A 17,416-nucleotide genomic window follows, 5' to 3' on the forward strand; every position below is an offset into this window, starting at 1 on the left:
AGAGACTTTCAAGTGCCTGATATAGAAGAAAGGATGGGATAGAATTGTGAAGCTTTCCTAATCACCAGCAGGGTCACTCTTTTTTTTTTTTTTTTAATTAAGCCTCTATATTTAACACAGGCTGATGGATGTATTTTTTGTGGTGAGGATTAAAGGAGAAAGTGTAGGGACAAGTTTAGCACCTAACTTAAGTGCCCTGGGGAGCATGGGGAGCCCAAGGCTATTTTCAACACCTTCTTGCCCTAGTGTCCCAGAGCCCTCGTATAGGGCTACGACTCTGGGCTGAAGAGGGAAGATACAGACGACTCCAGAGTTCGGGGCCTGGGCAGCAACAAGCATAGCCTTGCCACTTCCTGCGTTGGAAGAGGCTACAGATGGACCAACTTTGAGGAAGGAAATTAAGAATTTGGTTTGGGACGTGTTAAGCTTGAGAGGCATATCTTCGAGTGGAAATATCAATGGGCAGTTGAATATACAAGTCTAGAAGTAAAAGGAGACGTTACGAATGGGAAATAAATTTGAGATTCATCAGCCTGTGAATTGTTATACATCATAATATAGGTAACGTATATGTTTACTACATAATATATAATAGCCATAATCATTCACAAAATAATGTCAAGAGAAAGTATTCAAACAATTCCTATCAGGACTCTTAAAATTCTATGGATCCTTTTATATTTAGTTTTGGATATAATTGTTGTTAACATATACTTAGGGGAAAAATTCAAATGATTTTTTTAAAAAAGTAAAATGAAACAAGTCCATATATTCGTGACTTTATCTTCCATTATAGAGGTATCCACCATTAACAGTTTCTTTTTTTAATTAATTTTTAAAATTAATATATAATGTATTATTAGCCCCAGGGGTACAGGTCTGTGAATCGCCAGGTTTACACACTTCACAGCACTCACCACAGCACATACCCTCCCCAGTGTCCATAACCCTGAAATTTTCTATGAATACAGAAATATACATAGATATAGATAGGTATATATCTGGGTGTATTTGCTTTTTATATAAATGAGGTCACGTTATACATACTGTCTGCGGCTTAGTTTTTCAAAAAGGTTTCGATAGATTTTGTCAAATCACTCTCTACAAATGTCACAGCGTACACTAGCAACAGAGCATAGATTGCTTTTTTCACCATGTCTTTTTTTTTTTTTTAGATTTTATTTATTTATTTGAGAGAGAGAGCACATGAGCAGGGAGTAGGGGGTAGGTAGGAGGAGCAGGGAGACCAAGGCGGCTTCATCCCAGGACGCTGAGATCATAACCTGAGCCCAAGACAGACGCTTAACCGACTGAGCCACCCACATGCCCCTGCTTTTTTTTTTTTTTAAGATTTATTTATTTGACAGAGAGAGAGAGATCACGAGTAGGCAGAGAGGCAGGCAGAGAGAGAGGGAGGTAAGCAGGCTCCCCTTTGAGTAGAAAGCCCGATGTGGGGCTTGATCCCAGGACCCTGAGATCATGACCTGAGCAGAAGGCAGAGACTTAACCCTCTAAGCTACCCAGGTGCCCCCGTGCCCCTGCTTTTATTTTACCATGTCTTAACTAGTACTGGACGTGACCAAACGTAATCATTGTCAGTCTGGTAGTTGAAAAATAGCACCTTAAAAAATGTATGTGTTTCCTCTATATGTTCATTGGCCTTTCCTATTTCTTGTTCTGTGAGCTGTCTTTTCATGCCCTTTTGTACATTTTCCGAAGTCTTGAAATGGTTCGTAAGAGCTTTTTGTGTATGAGAGATATTGTTCTTTTGTCTGTGCTAAGTTTCTTTTCAAACGTGCTGTGCCTTGAGTAACCACTGCAGTGGGGAAGGGAAAAGTGCAGCCGACAGAAGAGGGGACCCTGGCTGGCGAGGGCAGATCTTCTCTGTGTCTCCTTCTTTACTTCCTTCTCCCTCCTTAGTCCCCCCTCCTATCCTTATCCCTCTTCTTTTTTTTATTTCCAATGTCCTTTGCCCTGTGTGTGCATATACATTTTTTAACTTTATAGACTTAATGCAAATTCTCTCAATCTTTCGATTTTGTGTCTTGGTAGTGGGAAGCCTCTTGACCTAACATAGCATAGGACCTCATCATAGGCCTGAACTTGCTGCTGGTACACGGGAATGTATTTCCGTAATTGTGTCTGTGTTTTCACGATAATCAATGGCAGAAGTAAAAGGATAAAGGAGGAAGCATCCACTGTGCACAAGATATTACGGAAAACCTTGTGAATTTATCTCTTTTTATCTTTCCTGGGAGGCAGCTTTTATTGCTCTCATTGTATAGATGAGAAAACAAACTCAGTGAAATTAAGAAACTTGCCCGGGGTCCTGTGCTTAGAAATTAAAATGTTAGACTGTAACAGATCTCTATGCTTCTGATAAATTATCAAGTCCACATTGTCTTTAATAATTTCCCCCCCTCTAGGTTTAACAGAGAAGTCTCCCCCAAAATAATTCTGATTGTGTCAGTATGTTTGGGACTGAACTGATAGAAGATTATATTAATTCATTCAGCTGCTAGTCTGTGTTAGATTATTAGATGGGTAGATATAAATACAAGGATACATTTAGTACCTTTGGAACATATTATTTCACAAACAAGAAAGAACTTGCAGAAATTCATATGTAGCCTGAGGCTTATGCATTATAATTTTTCAGTCTGATGTTCCGGTTTGTCTGTTTCAATAATTATCCCCAGCATCTTTCTGGTGTGCTCCTTGGAGCGGTCTCCAGTGGTGACCCAGGAGGCTTAGCCCCTCACGTGGGTGGTTGTGGGTTTTGGGGTGAGCGAGCATTTCAGCCGTCAGTTTCTTCCTTGCAGGCCTACAACGGGCACCACCAAGCCTTGGAAGTCCTCCTGCAGTCATTGGTGGACCTGGACATCAGGGATGAGAAAGGCCGCACCGCTCTGGACCTGGCTGCCTTTAAGGGACACACAGAGTGTGTGGAAGCACTTATCAATCAGGGCGCGTCCATCTTTGTGAAAGACAATGTAACCAAAAGAACCCCACTCCATGCCTCAGGTGGGTCCTGTCAGGAGTCTGGTTGCAAGTCAAAGGAAAAGGATGGCAGCATTTCTTTTCATCCCCACTTTTATAAAATTTCAGTTTTCTTTCTATATTAACTCTGCCTACACTCTTCCAAAATGCTTTTGGCCCAACTATCCACTTGAAGAGGATTAGTGTTCTCTAGCCAGAGAGGCTCTAGCTTTCTTCTTTTGGAACAGTTTTAGGTTCACAGCAAAACTGAGAGGAAGGTACAAAGACGTTCTATATATTTCCTGTCTCCCTCCACCCCCCACCCACACACATGCGCGGACTTCCCCATTACCAGTAACCCTCCCCAGAGTGTTTCATTCATTACAATTGTTAAACCTCCAGGGACCCATCCTAATCATCCAAAGTCCTCAGTTTACATTAGGGTCCGTTCTTGGTGCTCTCCCTTCTGTGAATTTGGACAAATGTATGATGACATAGATCCAGCATTATGGTATCATATAAAGGAAGATACTAGAAACACTGCCCTAAAAATCCTCCGCACCCTATCTTGCCTTCTTAACTCAGAAGAGAGTTCAGAATTTTGACCAGTGGCTATCCAAAAACTTCCTAAACAGGAAACAGGGTGTAATATGATCTTTAAATGAGTTACAAAGACAAAATCACACAGCATTTTATAGCAAAAAATCAACAATTTTTTCACAGCTATTTCATAAAAAGTCATCAGACAGCAATCTAATCGGTACATCATTCTGCCAGTCTAAATGATGTTTCTTAGCTTTTGCTCTGGTGCTGATTCTTGATGTATCATGTGTAACAATAGAGACTCTTTAAAGTATATGTATATATCAAAAAGTAAGTAATTTGCCTTTTCTGGGACTTTTCTCCAGTAGACATAAAATAAAATTCCGTCAAGACATTTCTGGATGTTTACACAGATAGATATAAAGGTAATGTGGGAGATTCTGTAGCTCAGCGAAGGCATGAATTCCTTTCGAGTCAGGAATTCAATGATATCAGCCTTTGATCAGGACGGTAGATCCTGTCTCATAAAGAGAAATAACTATCTTATTCAGACCATGGAATAATGGGTGGATTGGGGAACAAAGGAGCGGAGACAGTTTTTCGAAAAGACTTGTTACTTGATTCTTGTTACTTGGAAAAAAAAGTTAGGTCTTGTAAAACTATTTCCATATATATCCTTGAATTTCCAAACCACTGAAGAAAAGCAATATAGAGATTGAAAAAACATGGTGTTGCCTAATTACCTGGAAATGATTATTCCTGGAAAAAACTTGAGCCATGAGGTCAGTAATGGTTGGTAAGGTTAAACTATGAATTCTCATTTCCCATCACACTTTGTGCTTTGGTATTCTTGATATTATTGTAAAGTATCATTGTGAAGTTTGGTGTTCAGGGCATTCTTGGTATTATTATAAAGTTCAAATTTAGTTCTCCTTAAAGATTAATTGTATATTATTATGGCAAACATTCTCCTTTAGCTACAATGTACAGTATTTCCTGCCAGTTACAAAAGTCCTGTTTCCATGGTGGAATATTGTCCTTCTAAACCGGTAAACAATGAAGGATGAACGTTGTCGTTCATTTGCCACCGTGACACGGGTTGTGGGCCAATGGAGCCCCCTGGTGGTCAAGATGACTCACTCCTCTTGGATTTCCCTCACGTCATTCGTTAGAGACGCTCGGGCTGTCCTTTGACTCTATTCTCCACAAAATGTCCCCTGTGCAAAAGTTTTAGCTTGCGCTTCCAGAATCTTTTCCAATTTGAGAGGCAGTTTGATTGTTTCAAATCCTGGGAGTACTGGGAGGGCCCGGAGCCGGGATGGAGAGTAGAGTTTTGGCACAGAGAGTTGCAGTGACAGTTGTGGCCTGTGAGCAACATGAGAAAAGGCTGTCACTCACGCCAGGGAGAGACCGGGTCACTTACGCTGGGGAGAGACCAGGCTGGTCTGAGACAAAGCTGGAGTGCACAGGGCACAGCCCAAGGAGATGCTAGTGTCTTTTCGCTAGAAGGCAACTAGGGGAAAACGTGTGTGGGAAGCGAATGAGAATTCTCGTGTTGCTACACTTTTATAGTAGAGAGGAATGAAAATTCGGGGTGTCTGGGTGGCTCAGTGGGTTAAAGCTTCTGCCTTCAGCTCAGGTCATGATCTCAGGGTCCTGGGATCGAGCCCCGCATCCGGCTCTTTGCTCAGCGGGAAGCCTGCTTGCCCCTCTCTCTCTGCCTCTCTCTCTGCCTACTGGTGATCTCTGTCTGTCAAATAAATAAATAAAATCTTTTTAAAAAAAAATTACCTGAGGGCTATGAGCTAAGTTCCAAAGCAGTGGCCCACAAAACAACAAAACAAAACAAAAACCACCTTAGAAATGGGTTTGTTCTCCAGCATTCCTAGATGATTTTCTTCTCTTTTTCTGTGTAGCCAAAAACCAAACATCTTTGGAACTATTATGAGTATTTCAAGAATATCAAATTGATATGGGAAGAGAAATCCATGAAAACACACGAGACCTGCATTCTCATGGCCGCACTGTCTATACTGTTCAGCTCTCAGTCCTCTGCCCATCATGTCCTTTTAAGCATCCATTGAATTCTTGCATATTTTACCAGTGGCAATAGATTTAGTGTCATTTTTCAAACGAAAAAACAAAACAGCAGCAACAGCAGTGTGTTGCCTGTACCCCGGCTCACAAGATGTCCTCCTGAGACACATAACCGGAACACTGCTGAACCAGCTGAGCGCCGTGGTCTTCACAATGTGGGCATTATTCCTGCCGTTCGTTTGAGTTGTGTCAATGACTGTGAACTCATTCTAATGGCATTGTCCCTGGCAGACATGTCGTTGTTCAGTTAGCATTCTCTCACGACCGGCGGGCAATCAAAAATGTGAAACGCAGCTCTTAGAAGAAGAACCTTCATCAGCCGAACGTGGCTGCGGCTGTTCCCTTCCCTCTCCACAGCCATCGTGGGGTAAAAGCAGCGCGTTTTATGGTGTTCGCATTGTTCAGAAAGGAGAGAAGTTCACGTTGGGAATTTTAAGCATATTTGTTCTCGTCCTACTCCCTCAGTGGAAAGTCATGTTTTCTGTAAGGCTGTGGGTTCCATTCAACAAGCTGGAGGAAATACCTTAGCCCAGCGGGTTATCATCCCGGGAGGCTCGCTTCCCTGCTCTGGAGACACCACCACTCCCAAAAGCAGCATCTCGCCTGGTGCGCGGGGCACAACCTTGTATTTGACTCCAGCAGGTCAAGGCCTACATTAGGGCCCTCTTTCCTGCCTGCGGGCGGCCCCCATTAGGGTGGGAAGGGGTGAGGGGAGGATGGGGCAGCGCCTGGGAAGGGGTGAGGCGGGCACCGGAGTCACAGCTTGACCAGGGACAGAACGGAGCGGCCAGAGGGGCCGGGAGGTGGCAGCCATGCGAGACCCCGGGAGGCAGAGAAACCATGGGTTGTAGTTTGCAGAGCTCGTGGGCAGAGCTGTCTGGCAGCTGCCGGGGCACATCTGTGAGTCTCCGCGAGCCGCTGGCCAGTCCAGGAGCGGCGAGCCAGAGCCTGCGTACACGGGCCCTGTGGGAAGCTTTGTGCACGTCACCCCTCCTCAGTCAGAACGATTGCTTTCGCGTCTGCCTCCACGCGTGAAGCGACTGGGAGGGAAAGACGGCAGGACCCGTTCCGCGTCTCCCTTCCTCCTCTCCTCTGCTCCCCCCTTCCCTCCTCTCCTTCCATCCTATGCTGCTCCTCTTCTCCATTCCTTCTTCTTAAAAAGGGCGGGAGGCAGGCTGGACACGGGGTTATAAGGAATTGGGTGACTCTCTTGGGGGAACACGACGGACAGCCGAACGTTCGGGAGAGGTCATCAGTCCCATACGAGGAGGTGAGAGAGGACATCGGTTTTCCGGAACAAGGTCTCAGCACAGGAACAGGAAGAAGCTGGGGGAGGACCGAAGTGCCCGATGGGAAGGATGGGGCGGAAGAACCGGGTGACAGACGCTGGGGCGCCACCTGCCGGGGAGCCTGGGGAGCGCTGGCAGCGGCAACTGAAACGACTAACCTGAAGTCCAGATAAACTTCGCTTTGGAGGGATATGTGTGGTGCTAGTCTGTTAAGAGGAATGTCCGCTCTTTTCTTTTTCAGTAATTAACGGTCACACACTGTGTTTGCGGCTCTTACTAGAAATTGCGGACAACCCAGAAGCCATTGACGTGAAAGACGCCAAAGGACAGTGAGTGTTCTTCATCCTGGCCTGGGGGTGGCAGTTCAGTCCCAACGGGTCATGGGTCATGTTTGTTAGACAGCTAGGCAGGTGGACGCTGAATTCTAGTTTGAGGTGTATGTTTGGGGGAAATTCATAGTTGAGAGCCCTAGGACAATGAGGGGCCTTTGCGCTGGAGTGTATAGCCAAGGAGAGTATGGAGAGGGGTGTATCTTGATGACAAGGAGCCAACTTTTCATGTCTGTGACCATGAGTCCTGGCCCTGCTTTCATTTGTTTCTTCTTTGTATCCATTTTTACCCTCTTATGAAGCTGCAGCATTCCCATTTTTTAAACTAATGATGACAGTAGGACAGACCTCAAGAGGTTATCTCTATCATAAAAAAAAAAGAAACTTCATATTTTTATCATTTCTGAGTTTGTTTTTCCAAAGTATTTTCCATCTGTTAGCCCATTCCCCCACCTAGTCTTTCGGGAATGTGGTGCCAAAAACAAAGCACAAAGTGACTCACCCCAGAGCTGTGAATTAGAGTCAGAGTTAAAACGAGAACCTCACCTCCCAGGTCCCGACACTCTGTTTTTTTTCCCCTCTGGACTTGTCAGGCTGTTCTTCACAGCAAGGAAGCTTTGATGAAGTAAAATCTTAAGCAGAAGTTCAAGGTAGAAACTATGAAAGTAGAACTAAGATGAGAGGAGCAAGAGAGTCTCCTGTGTAGACACACTCCCTACTCAGTGATTATTTGGAGAATGCCACACAGTTTTGAAAATGATGGGATTAACATGAGCAGTTTGAGAAGGAACCTTCCCCTGTTCCACCTGGACCCCAACACCATTCCAAGCGGCCTTTACAGAGCAGGGACGGGGATAGCTTGCTCCATGCAGCGTGGAGCGAACTGGGGACACTCAGAAAATATTAAGCAATTGTTAAGAGGAGAGAGAAAGTGAAGAGAGAGGGGTCCTCCCTCTGGAAGTAAGGGATGGGTTTTTGTTTGTTCGCTTTCCCTGATCTTCCTGCCTGGTTGATTTCTCTGCCTAGAACCCCACTGATGCTTGCCGTGGCATACGGACACATTGATGCTGTTTCACTGTTACTTGAAAAAGAAGCCAATGTAGATGCTGTTGACCTCATGGGCTGCACAGCTTTACACAGAGGGGTACGTGCCTTTCCTCGGCTTTAGTGAAGTAATTTTGCAGTGAGCCCGTTTCCTCTTTTTCCCCCATAAGAAGCTTTAGTAAAAAGGTTGTTCCCTAAGATAAGTACTTAATCTCAGCCAGTTGGAAGAACATGCAACTCTTGATCTCCGGGTCGTGAGTTGAAGACCCACATGGAGTACAGAGATGACAAAGAAAGAAAGAAAGAAGTTACAAAACCTTCTGCAAAGGTAAAATAACAGCTACTCCTAGGTCCTGCTTTTCAGAGTTCAAGTTAGATTGTGATAATGGACACATAAACACCCGCTGTTGGTGGGATTGGTTCTGGTTTTTGAATATGCACACATCCTAGAAAATTTACAAAAAAAAAAAAAAGGCTCAAAGAAGAAAGTCACAATCACCTGTAATCTTACCCCCTGGAGATAACTACATTTTGGTGCATGTATCACCAGCCTTTTTTGCTGTATAGGGGTTTGTCTTGAATTTAAAAAGAGAGAATACTGAAGATGCTATTTGGAACCTGCTTTTTTTTTTTTCTCAAAGGAAATCAGGGACCTTTTTCCATGTCACTAAATATTTTTCTGCCCCGTTATTCTAATCTCCCACTGTGTGCAGGAGGTGTAATTTATTCTGATGATTACCTAGTTTTGAGTGGCCACGTTATTTCTAATTGTTCCTTATTGCAAATGTTGGCCCATTCACCACCCGAAATATGTATACTGTGGATGATGCTCCATACATATCTGCTGAAATTTTTCTAAAACATGCCAAACTAAATGAAACAAAAACAGAAATCATAAAGTTGCTGCTTGGGAATGGTGCCGAACACTATGATGAATGAAAAGACAAACACTAAGCGGTCAATGTCCTAATCATCGTTGACGACTTCCTGTGGGCGGAGCCACAGGCTGGGAGACTTTACTGTCTCGTTACAACCTGCGAGTCGTTGTTGCTGTTCCCGCTTACAGGTAGAGGAAGTGAGGCACAGACAGGCAGATGGATGTGCCCAGGGTTTACAAGCGGGAAGCCGGGGCTCCACCTGTACCTTCCCGATTCGAAAAGCCGGTATTTTCTGCTCTAGCATGAGACCCTTCAAGTTTATGTTCGGAGAGTCTAGAGATGTTGCTAAGATGCTGGTGTGTTCGCAGACTTCTCTGTCATGAATCTTGCTGGGGTTGTCCCCCTCTGTCCTCTGACGTATCCCCGATAAGGCCCAGGCGTCTGTCTGCTCACTGGGAACCGAGCCTCATGTAGTCACCGCCTTGCTTCCTGCATCTCTGCCGTTCTGAAACGTGTCTTGTGTTTCTCGTTGCGATGCATCAGATTATGACAGGCCACGAGGAATGTGTGCAAATGCTGCTGGAGCAAGAAGTGTCGATTCTGTGTAAAGACTCCAGAGGAAGGACCCCGCTGCACTATGCGGCTGCTCGCGGCCACGCCACGTGGCTGAGCGAGCTGCTCCAGATGGCACTGTCCGAGGAGGACTGTTCTTTCAAAGACAACCAAGGCTACACGCCGCTGCACTGGGCTTGTTACAATGGTGAGTGCATTGCCCTTTGACTGATTCCAGTAGATTCCTTACCCGGCACGGCTGTGGTCTCAGCAGAGGTGAGAATGTACTGTAGCATCCTAAACCATGGTTTCCGACCTTTCTGAACCTGTGATACCTTTTTTCTTTTTTGAGCTTTTCCCTTCATGACCACCATGATGCCCTATTTTTGTTAATCACAACATGTAACTCCCACTCAGAACCTCCGTGAGCTGAAGTAACTAATTTTAACCAGGGTTTCTAGTTTACCCAGGTAAAGGAGAGCACCTACAAGGAATTAAAATAATACAGCTAAAAACAAACAAAAACATTGATGTAATAATCTGTTACAGTTGCCTACTAGTATACACATGATTTTTCTTTTCAGCATTTCTTTTTATGTCCTATATCCCCTGTTTATTTAATTGCACTTGTTGTTTGGGAGATTTTAAATTTCTCGTTTCACGTATTTGAGTAAAAAAGGAAAATGCATACTAATTGGAACATATCGGAAATACTGAGGTGCCTAAAGTTGTCTCCATCTCCAAATTTACCTTCTGATGTAATTCTGTAGGTATCTTTTGTAATTTTCCTTTGAGAATAATAAATAAATACAAATTGTATATGCATCTATTTTTGAAAACTAGAATCATGTCACAAATATTAGATAACTTTCTTTTTTGTACTGTTTACGTAAGTTTCTACTGGAGATATTCTCACAGGTCGGTATGTATCAGTATACGTGGGTCTTTTTCATGGTTGTCTATTTTATAGTGTGCAGCGGGATATGTAGACACATGTGTGAGTGTGTATACCAGAATTTATTGTTTATTCATACCAGATCCTTGTTGATGAGCATTCAGATTGTTTTCAGGTTTTTTCTGATTACAAACAATGCTTCAGTGTGTGTGTTCGTATTATGGTACCAGAAATTCTGTCAGTTAAGTTTCCAAAAGTGAAATTATTGGTAAGAGAGCATGTATATTTTTTAATTTTAGTGAATTATACCATATTGCTTTTCAAAAAGAGTATCAAAGTGCATTACTCCATCAGACATGTATATAAAACTTACTACTTTCTTAAGCCTTTGCCAGCTCAAGACAATATCATCTTTTTTAAAATTTTTGTCAATTTGAAGGATAAGAAACAGGCACCTCATTATTTCAAATTGCATTTTTCTGATAGTGTATTTATTTATGTATTTGAATTTCCTTTTCCTCTTCTGGACATGCCTTTTCATCTGTTGCCCATTTTTTTCCTATTGAGTTCATCATTTCTCATATGTTTGTAGAAGTACCTTGTCTTAGAAATAGGAACCCTCCTCTTGTTATGTATGCTGCAAATGTTTTCTCTCTGTCTATCATTTGTCTTTGTTCCTTGTTTATGAAACCCTTTTCCATGCAGAGATTTTGAACTTTTATTAGTTGAATCTGTCAAATTTTTTCTTTTATTGCACAAAGGTTTCCAATCTTGTTTAAGAAACCCCCCCCTCAATTTTATGTGGATAATTTCCCAAATACTTCTTACTTGGTTTCTATAATTTTATTTTTCCATTTTCAATTCTTCTATTAAAATTTTCACTCAGAAACTCTGATTATTAGGACCAAAAAGGTTTTTGGGATGCTCTCATATATTGATGTCAGACCTTTCATTATGCTTTCATTATAGTCCTCTCTTTTTTCAGAGAACAAGTTTTCTCCTGTTCAGCCGTTGGCAGATTATGATTTTTTTCCCACTTACTAATGGATGAGAGCTCCCTAACCACCATCTGAGTCAAGCTGTGAGAGCTCTCTAGCACTAGAAAACCTACTGGAAGGGGAAGACACATTAAGAGTGCTGATTACAGACCACATCCTCTCCCCCAGAGCCGGGTGGGGTGGGGAAAGCAGGTCTCTCTGTTTTTAGGCCACTTCAGATGCATACAGGGAAGGAGGATCTGTCCTTTCCCAAGCAATCTCCTTCCCAGTACAGTCTTTTAGATCTAGGGTTCAAGCTCCCATATTCCCAGATCCCTTCCACTGAGCACTTTGAATATCGACATTTGTGCAAGTGTCTCCAGTCCTCCCTACATAGACCTTAGGTTAGGATTCATAATGGTCTCCAAGGAATGGTAGGTTTAGATGCTGCCCTAAGAGAGGTCCTTTGTGGGGGATTCATACTCCTAGAGGGGATGAAGTGTTTGGGACTATTTGAGTGAGGGTTGGATGTAGTTGGAAAGCTAAACAGTGTAACTTGAATCAAGTTAGAGGATTTTATATTCATTACTTCATATGCCTCTCCATCCTAAAAGCAGTTTCAGCTTTCTTCTCTACAGGTTCAAGAAAGGTGTGACTTGTATTTTAACACTTAAAATTATCCAATCTACATAATTCTGGGATAGATCATAAGTGAACTCTAATTTAGCGCTAAATTCAGCCAAGAAGAGGTTCAGGACAATAATCTGTATTCCAAAGCCAAACAGCATCGCCTTCTTGCTCCTCTTGCTCAAGGCACATTGTCTCACAAACCACAGTTAGGTCTTTTATCAACCAAAAACTCCATCATCCTGTGACATGAGAAACTGAGACTTACAGATCCAAGTGGGTTGCCTAAGTCATGTAACAAGTAAGCGGACAGAACTGGGGTCTTACTCAACTCAAAATCAGTTGATTTAGAAGCTATTGTCATTTTGTTGAAAATAATCCCTCACATTCATTACTCTACTTATTAAGAAAATACTTATTGGGTGCATTCTGTTTGCCAGGAACTGGTCTTGGTGCCATTTTAAACCCTTCCATCGTATTTTATAGTCAAAGCCCTTTCACCAGCCTTGCCTCAAATACCGATTTCTCTCAATCACATCTTCTTTCCTGAATTAGGTTGCAGAATTGTAAGTGAACCCATTCATGTGGGCGAAAGGAGAATTTCCTGTTGTAAACATGGGCAAACTGAGGCGTACCTATGTCAGGCATCTCTCTCTTGAGAGCTGAGAATGACGTCGAATCTATTCTACTTGCAAATGAGGTCCCTTCTTTATCTCTTTCTCTCCTCTAGAACATATGGCCTTCCCCGTTTCATTATGTCTCCGAACACCTGTGAGCATGGTTAATGACATTGTGGCATTTTGTTCATTCCGCGGAGAATGCCTGTTCAGCCAATTCAGGGAAATTATAAGCCAGAATTCAGGACTTAACGACAGCAACAAAAATAGACTGTGTTGAACAAAATTTCTTTCTTGGAAGCTCTCTAAATTCTGTTGATTCCTTGCAGGTAATGAAAACTGTATAGAGGTACTTCTGGAGCAAAAATGTTTTCGCAAATTTATCGGTAATCCCTTCACTCCACTGCACTGTGCAATGTAAGTAGAAATGATGGGACTTGATGGTGTTGCTTTAATCCTTTTAACTATATACAGAGAGGTTGCTTCTCTGGGGAGGGACAGGCTTTTAGGCTATAGGTAAGACCAATATATTCCACTTTGCTGCTAAAGGCAAATGGGTCTGATAGCAAAGTGTGGTCCTGAGCGTTAATGATTTTCCAGGAGCTTTTTGTGGAGCGCCCAGGTTCCCAGGTGGGTCACATGTCACCTGAGAGAAACTACATGAAGGGTTCTGGGTGACTAAGAGGCACATTGCGCCCCAGGTGGGGAGCTCTCCAGAGGTGACACACATTTGTGTACCAAATTCTAAACACAAGTTGGGGTTAACAGCAATATACCTATGGATGATTAGAAGACATTTTATGCCAGGAAGACTTTTTGTATATTGTAATTCTCCATTCTTCCTGCGTTATAAGTTCTTTTTTTGATAAATGCACTTTTTGCTGCCATCTCATGGTATGAACCATCGTTTAGTGTGTACAGTGACTTCAGGGCAGACTTCCATGGTAGGCCTGGGGGAACGTGGTTTCCTGGGGCCTGCTTCGTCTTTGCATGGTCTGCGGGCTTCACATGCCGCTGAGCAGTTGATTGAAAGATACTGCAGGCATAAAGCGGATGAATCAAGAAAGTAAGGAATAAAGGGTAGGGGTGATTTTAAACCCGAAGGAACCATGTCTTTGTCACTTTGGTACCCCCAAAAATCTAACATGATCCCTTGCATAAGTGGTGTGTGGTAAACTCCTTCCTGGGTGTAGGGGTTCTGAAGAAATGCTGGGGTTCCAGTACGTGTGCCGTTAGAACTATTCGGAAGATTAAAGAAGACATTTCAAGTGATACAGACTTTATTTTACACTTCATGAAGCAGACAGTTTCCACTTGCAAGAGATCAGAGAACTGCGAGTGAGGCAGAAAACCGGAAGTTTCCACAAAATAACAGGAAACAGGGAAGAGAAGGAGTAGAAATACCTGATTACTGGGGTTACATCTCTGGCCTTATTTGAGGTCTTGGAGGAATGGGGCCATCACCCATATCACTTGGTAATTATTCATGAGTTAACTAGATGGTCTGACCTCTGGGAAGATGGAACATTTACAAGAACATGAAACCTGAAAGGTAAGGGGGTTTTTGCTGATGTTGTTTCCCAGGATCAGTGGTGCCCGGCCTACTGAGTAGGTTCATGTGGGATCAGTTGGCAGTTCTTCCTCCCCACTTTGATCAACCTCTGGTCAACCAAGAGGTTTGGGCAAAGGTGATGTTGCAAGTTATGCTCAGCTACCGTTGTCTCTTTGGGTCTCAGTGTCTAGTTCGTGGGAGACGATGTCGGGTTTTCATTCGAGTTGGAGGGAGACCGTATGCTACCTGGCTTATGGCTGCATCCACTCATCCAGAACCCTTGAGAGAACAGACCAGAAAGATAATTATTAATAGTAAAAGTATTCCTCATGTTTGCAGGGCATGCCTGACCCAGGGTCCCCATGAACCAAACCAACTAGAATTGCAGAAGTTAAAAATAATCCCAGAGAGGGGACACTTCTTGAAGCCGGTTGTCCTGTTGATCAACTTATGCATTTATTTACTTGTCAAAAATATCAAAAGATTTTAAAATACTTAGTCAAATAGGATCACAGGTCACTGTGCAACAGTGCTTAGTTAACCATTCCACCAAAGTGATACAGCTACGGACGTTAAAGATAAATAGAGAAAGTTAGGGAGTGGCTCAAAAACAAACCAAAAACCTCCATACCTCTTCTAGTGTTAAGAAGACTGGGATTTCTTTCTTTTTTTTTTTTTTTTTAAGATTTCATTTATTTATTTGACAGACAGAGATCACAGGTAGGCAGAGAGGCAGGCAGAGAGAGAGAGAGAGAGGGAAGCAGGCTCCCCGCTGAGCAGAGAGCCCGATGCGGGACTCGATCCCAGGACCCTGAGATCATGACCTGAGCCGAAGGCAGAGACTTTAACCCACTGAGCCACCCAGGCACCCCAAGAAGACTGGGTTTTCTTAAGTAATTAAGGATAAATTAAAAATTTATAAATAAAATATAAATAAATATATAAATATTTTTATTTATAATATAAAAATAAATATAAACTATAAATAAAAAATAAAAATAATTTATAAAAATAAATTAAAGATTGATCAAGATAGCCTAAAGCACAGTGAATTATTTTGGTAAGACACAGAATCTCTGCTTTTCAGGAGGGTTACTTAAGAGGTTAATAAAAGGGGCACCTGGGTGGCTCAGTGGGTTAAAGCCTCTGCCTTTGGCTCAGGTCATGATCCCGGGGTCCTGGGATTGAGTCCCGCATGGGGCTCTCTGCTCAGCGGGGAGCCTGCTTCCTCCTCTCTCTCTCTTCCTGGCTGCCTACTTGTGATCTCAATCTGTCACATAAATTAATTAAAAAAAAATTTTTTTTTTTAAAAAGAGGTTAAAAAAACAACAAAAAAACTTTACTTACATTTTCTTATTAAGAGCAGATCAATAATCTAAGGGGGAAAAAAAAACCCTTTGTTCCTTTAACAAAGAGAAAACCAAATTCTAATTTTGCACTAGTGTACTTTTGATATTAAAACTCATTTTTTTAAACTTAAGTAAATCCATTCCAATCTTAGCCAGCTTGACCACAGAGAATTCCTTTTCCAAGATTCCTTTTCCACAGAGTTTTACATCCATTCCATAGAGCTTTTATATCCATTCAGATTTTGTCCTAAGTTTTCCCTCTCTCATTCCAGAAAAAAACAACAAATAGTCATTTTACTTTAAGACAAAATTACTTTCTCTCTTTTCTTACCAAAATAAATAAATAAATAAACAACAACCATGTCTTTCATACCTTTCCTTATCCAAAAAAAAATATATTCTACTTTTATTATCTATTTTTCTTAAAATTATTTTCTTTCACCCTTATTGTTTCTAAATAGTTTTAATTGATTAAAATTTTTAACCCCTAGAATCCTTAATGACTAGTGAAAACTAAGAGGTAAGCACTAGTGGATTGTCAGTTCCATTAGCATTCTATGGATTGGCAAACTCATAAATAAACTTCCTAATTCCTGTGAGTACATTCCTCTTCATGATACATATTTCAATGTGGTACAAAACATGTTTACTAATGGAGCCAAATATCTATAGTTCCTCTGTCAAAGGAAGCCAAAAGTGGATAAATCTATGTTTGGTGATAATGTTTCAGAGTTTTATATTAATTGGAAATGATCCAGGAGTCAATGAATATGCATCATTTAAAGTAGCTCAGTTTAACTGAGGTTTCCCATTACCAAAAACATTTTGGAAACTATTTTTAAGTATACATTCCATAAAGCATAATTGTTGTCAAAAGTTTACTTATAAATCTTTACCTTACTTATATCTATTTAATTTACTTGTTCTTAATGATTATGTTTAGATCACTCATGAAAACTCTGAGATATTAAACAGCTAACCATCATTTTAAATTATCTTTCTGATTGACAAATTCTGTAACAGTGATAACATGAGCTTATTTGACCTTTAGTAAACCTAGGTAGAATAAAAGTTTTATTTCTGCATTATAAGTTCTAATAACTCCGAATACATGCCTGTTTTAATTAAACCAACTAACCTAGAACTAGTCCTTGTTTACCAAAGATTAACCCAGATCATTTGAACCTGAAAAACATTTAACTCAAACATAGAAACTCAGTTTCTATATTTCTGAAAATATATATGATTTATGTAAGTCCTCTTTTTATTATTATCTTATTTTATTTTTATTTATTGGGGGGCACAGGGAGAGGGAGAGAGAGAATCTTAAGTAAGCCCCATACCCAGTGGAGCCCCACACAGGGGCTCAGTCTCACAACCCTGAGATCATGACCTGAGCCGAAACCAAGAGTCAGCCGCTTAACTGACAGGCACCCCACGTGCTTAATGTTCTTTAAGCCAATTAAATAGAGCTCTTTCCGACTTAATTTTGACAAAACCTCTGGAGATAGAAAACAACGTAATGTACATACATAGACATACATACACGTATAGATGGACACGAACAGAAATCTTAATAACTTTTTTCTTTTTTCCTTTTTTTATTCACATATATTGTTTGTTTCAGGGGTATAGGTCTGTGAATCATCAGCCTTATATAACTTTTGTTTTTAAATTTTAGGCTTTAA

General features: G+C 41.6%; 1 protein-coding gene across 12 annotated transcripts in view; it reads left to right on the forward strand.

The window, feature by feature from the left end:
• Positions 1 to 17,416, forward strand: part of ANKRD44 (ankyrin repeat domain 44) — a 311,506-nt gene that overhangs the window by 278,234 nt on the left and 15,856 nt on the right. For all 12 annotated transcript variants that reach the window (XR_004382975.1, XM_032860168.1, XM_032860169.1 and 9 more), the window contains exons 18-22: positions 2,823 to 3,024; positions 7,150 to 7,237; positions 8,264 to 8,381; positions 9,703 to 9,919; positions 13,157 to 13,244. Coding sequence is in view for 11 of the 12 variants with exons in the window: in XM_032860168.1 (XP_032716059.1) it covers positions 2,823 to 3,024; positions 7,150 to 7,237; positions 8,264 to 8,381; positions 9,703 to 9,919; positions 13,157 to 13,244 (713 nt within the window). In the remaining variant the exon portion in view is untranslated. The remainder of the gene's footprint in view (positions 1 to 2,822; positions 3,025 to 7,149; positions 7,238 to 8,263; positions 8,382 to 9,702; positions 9,920 to 13,156; positions 13,245 to 17,416) is intronic.

Source organism: Lontra canadensis, unplaced genomic scaffold, assembly GCF_010015895.1.
Source record: "Lontra canadensis isolate GAN:19392208 unplaced genomic scaffold, GSC_riverotter_1.0 scaffold18, whole genome shotgun sequence".
Classification (NCBI taxonomy): Eukaryota; Metazoa; Chordata; class Mammalia; order Carnivora; family Mustelidae; genus Lontra; species Lontra canadensis.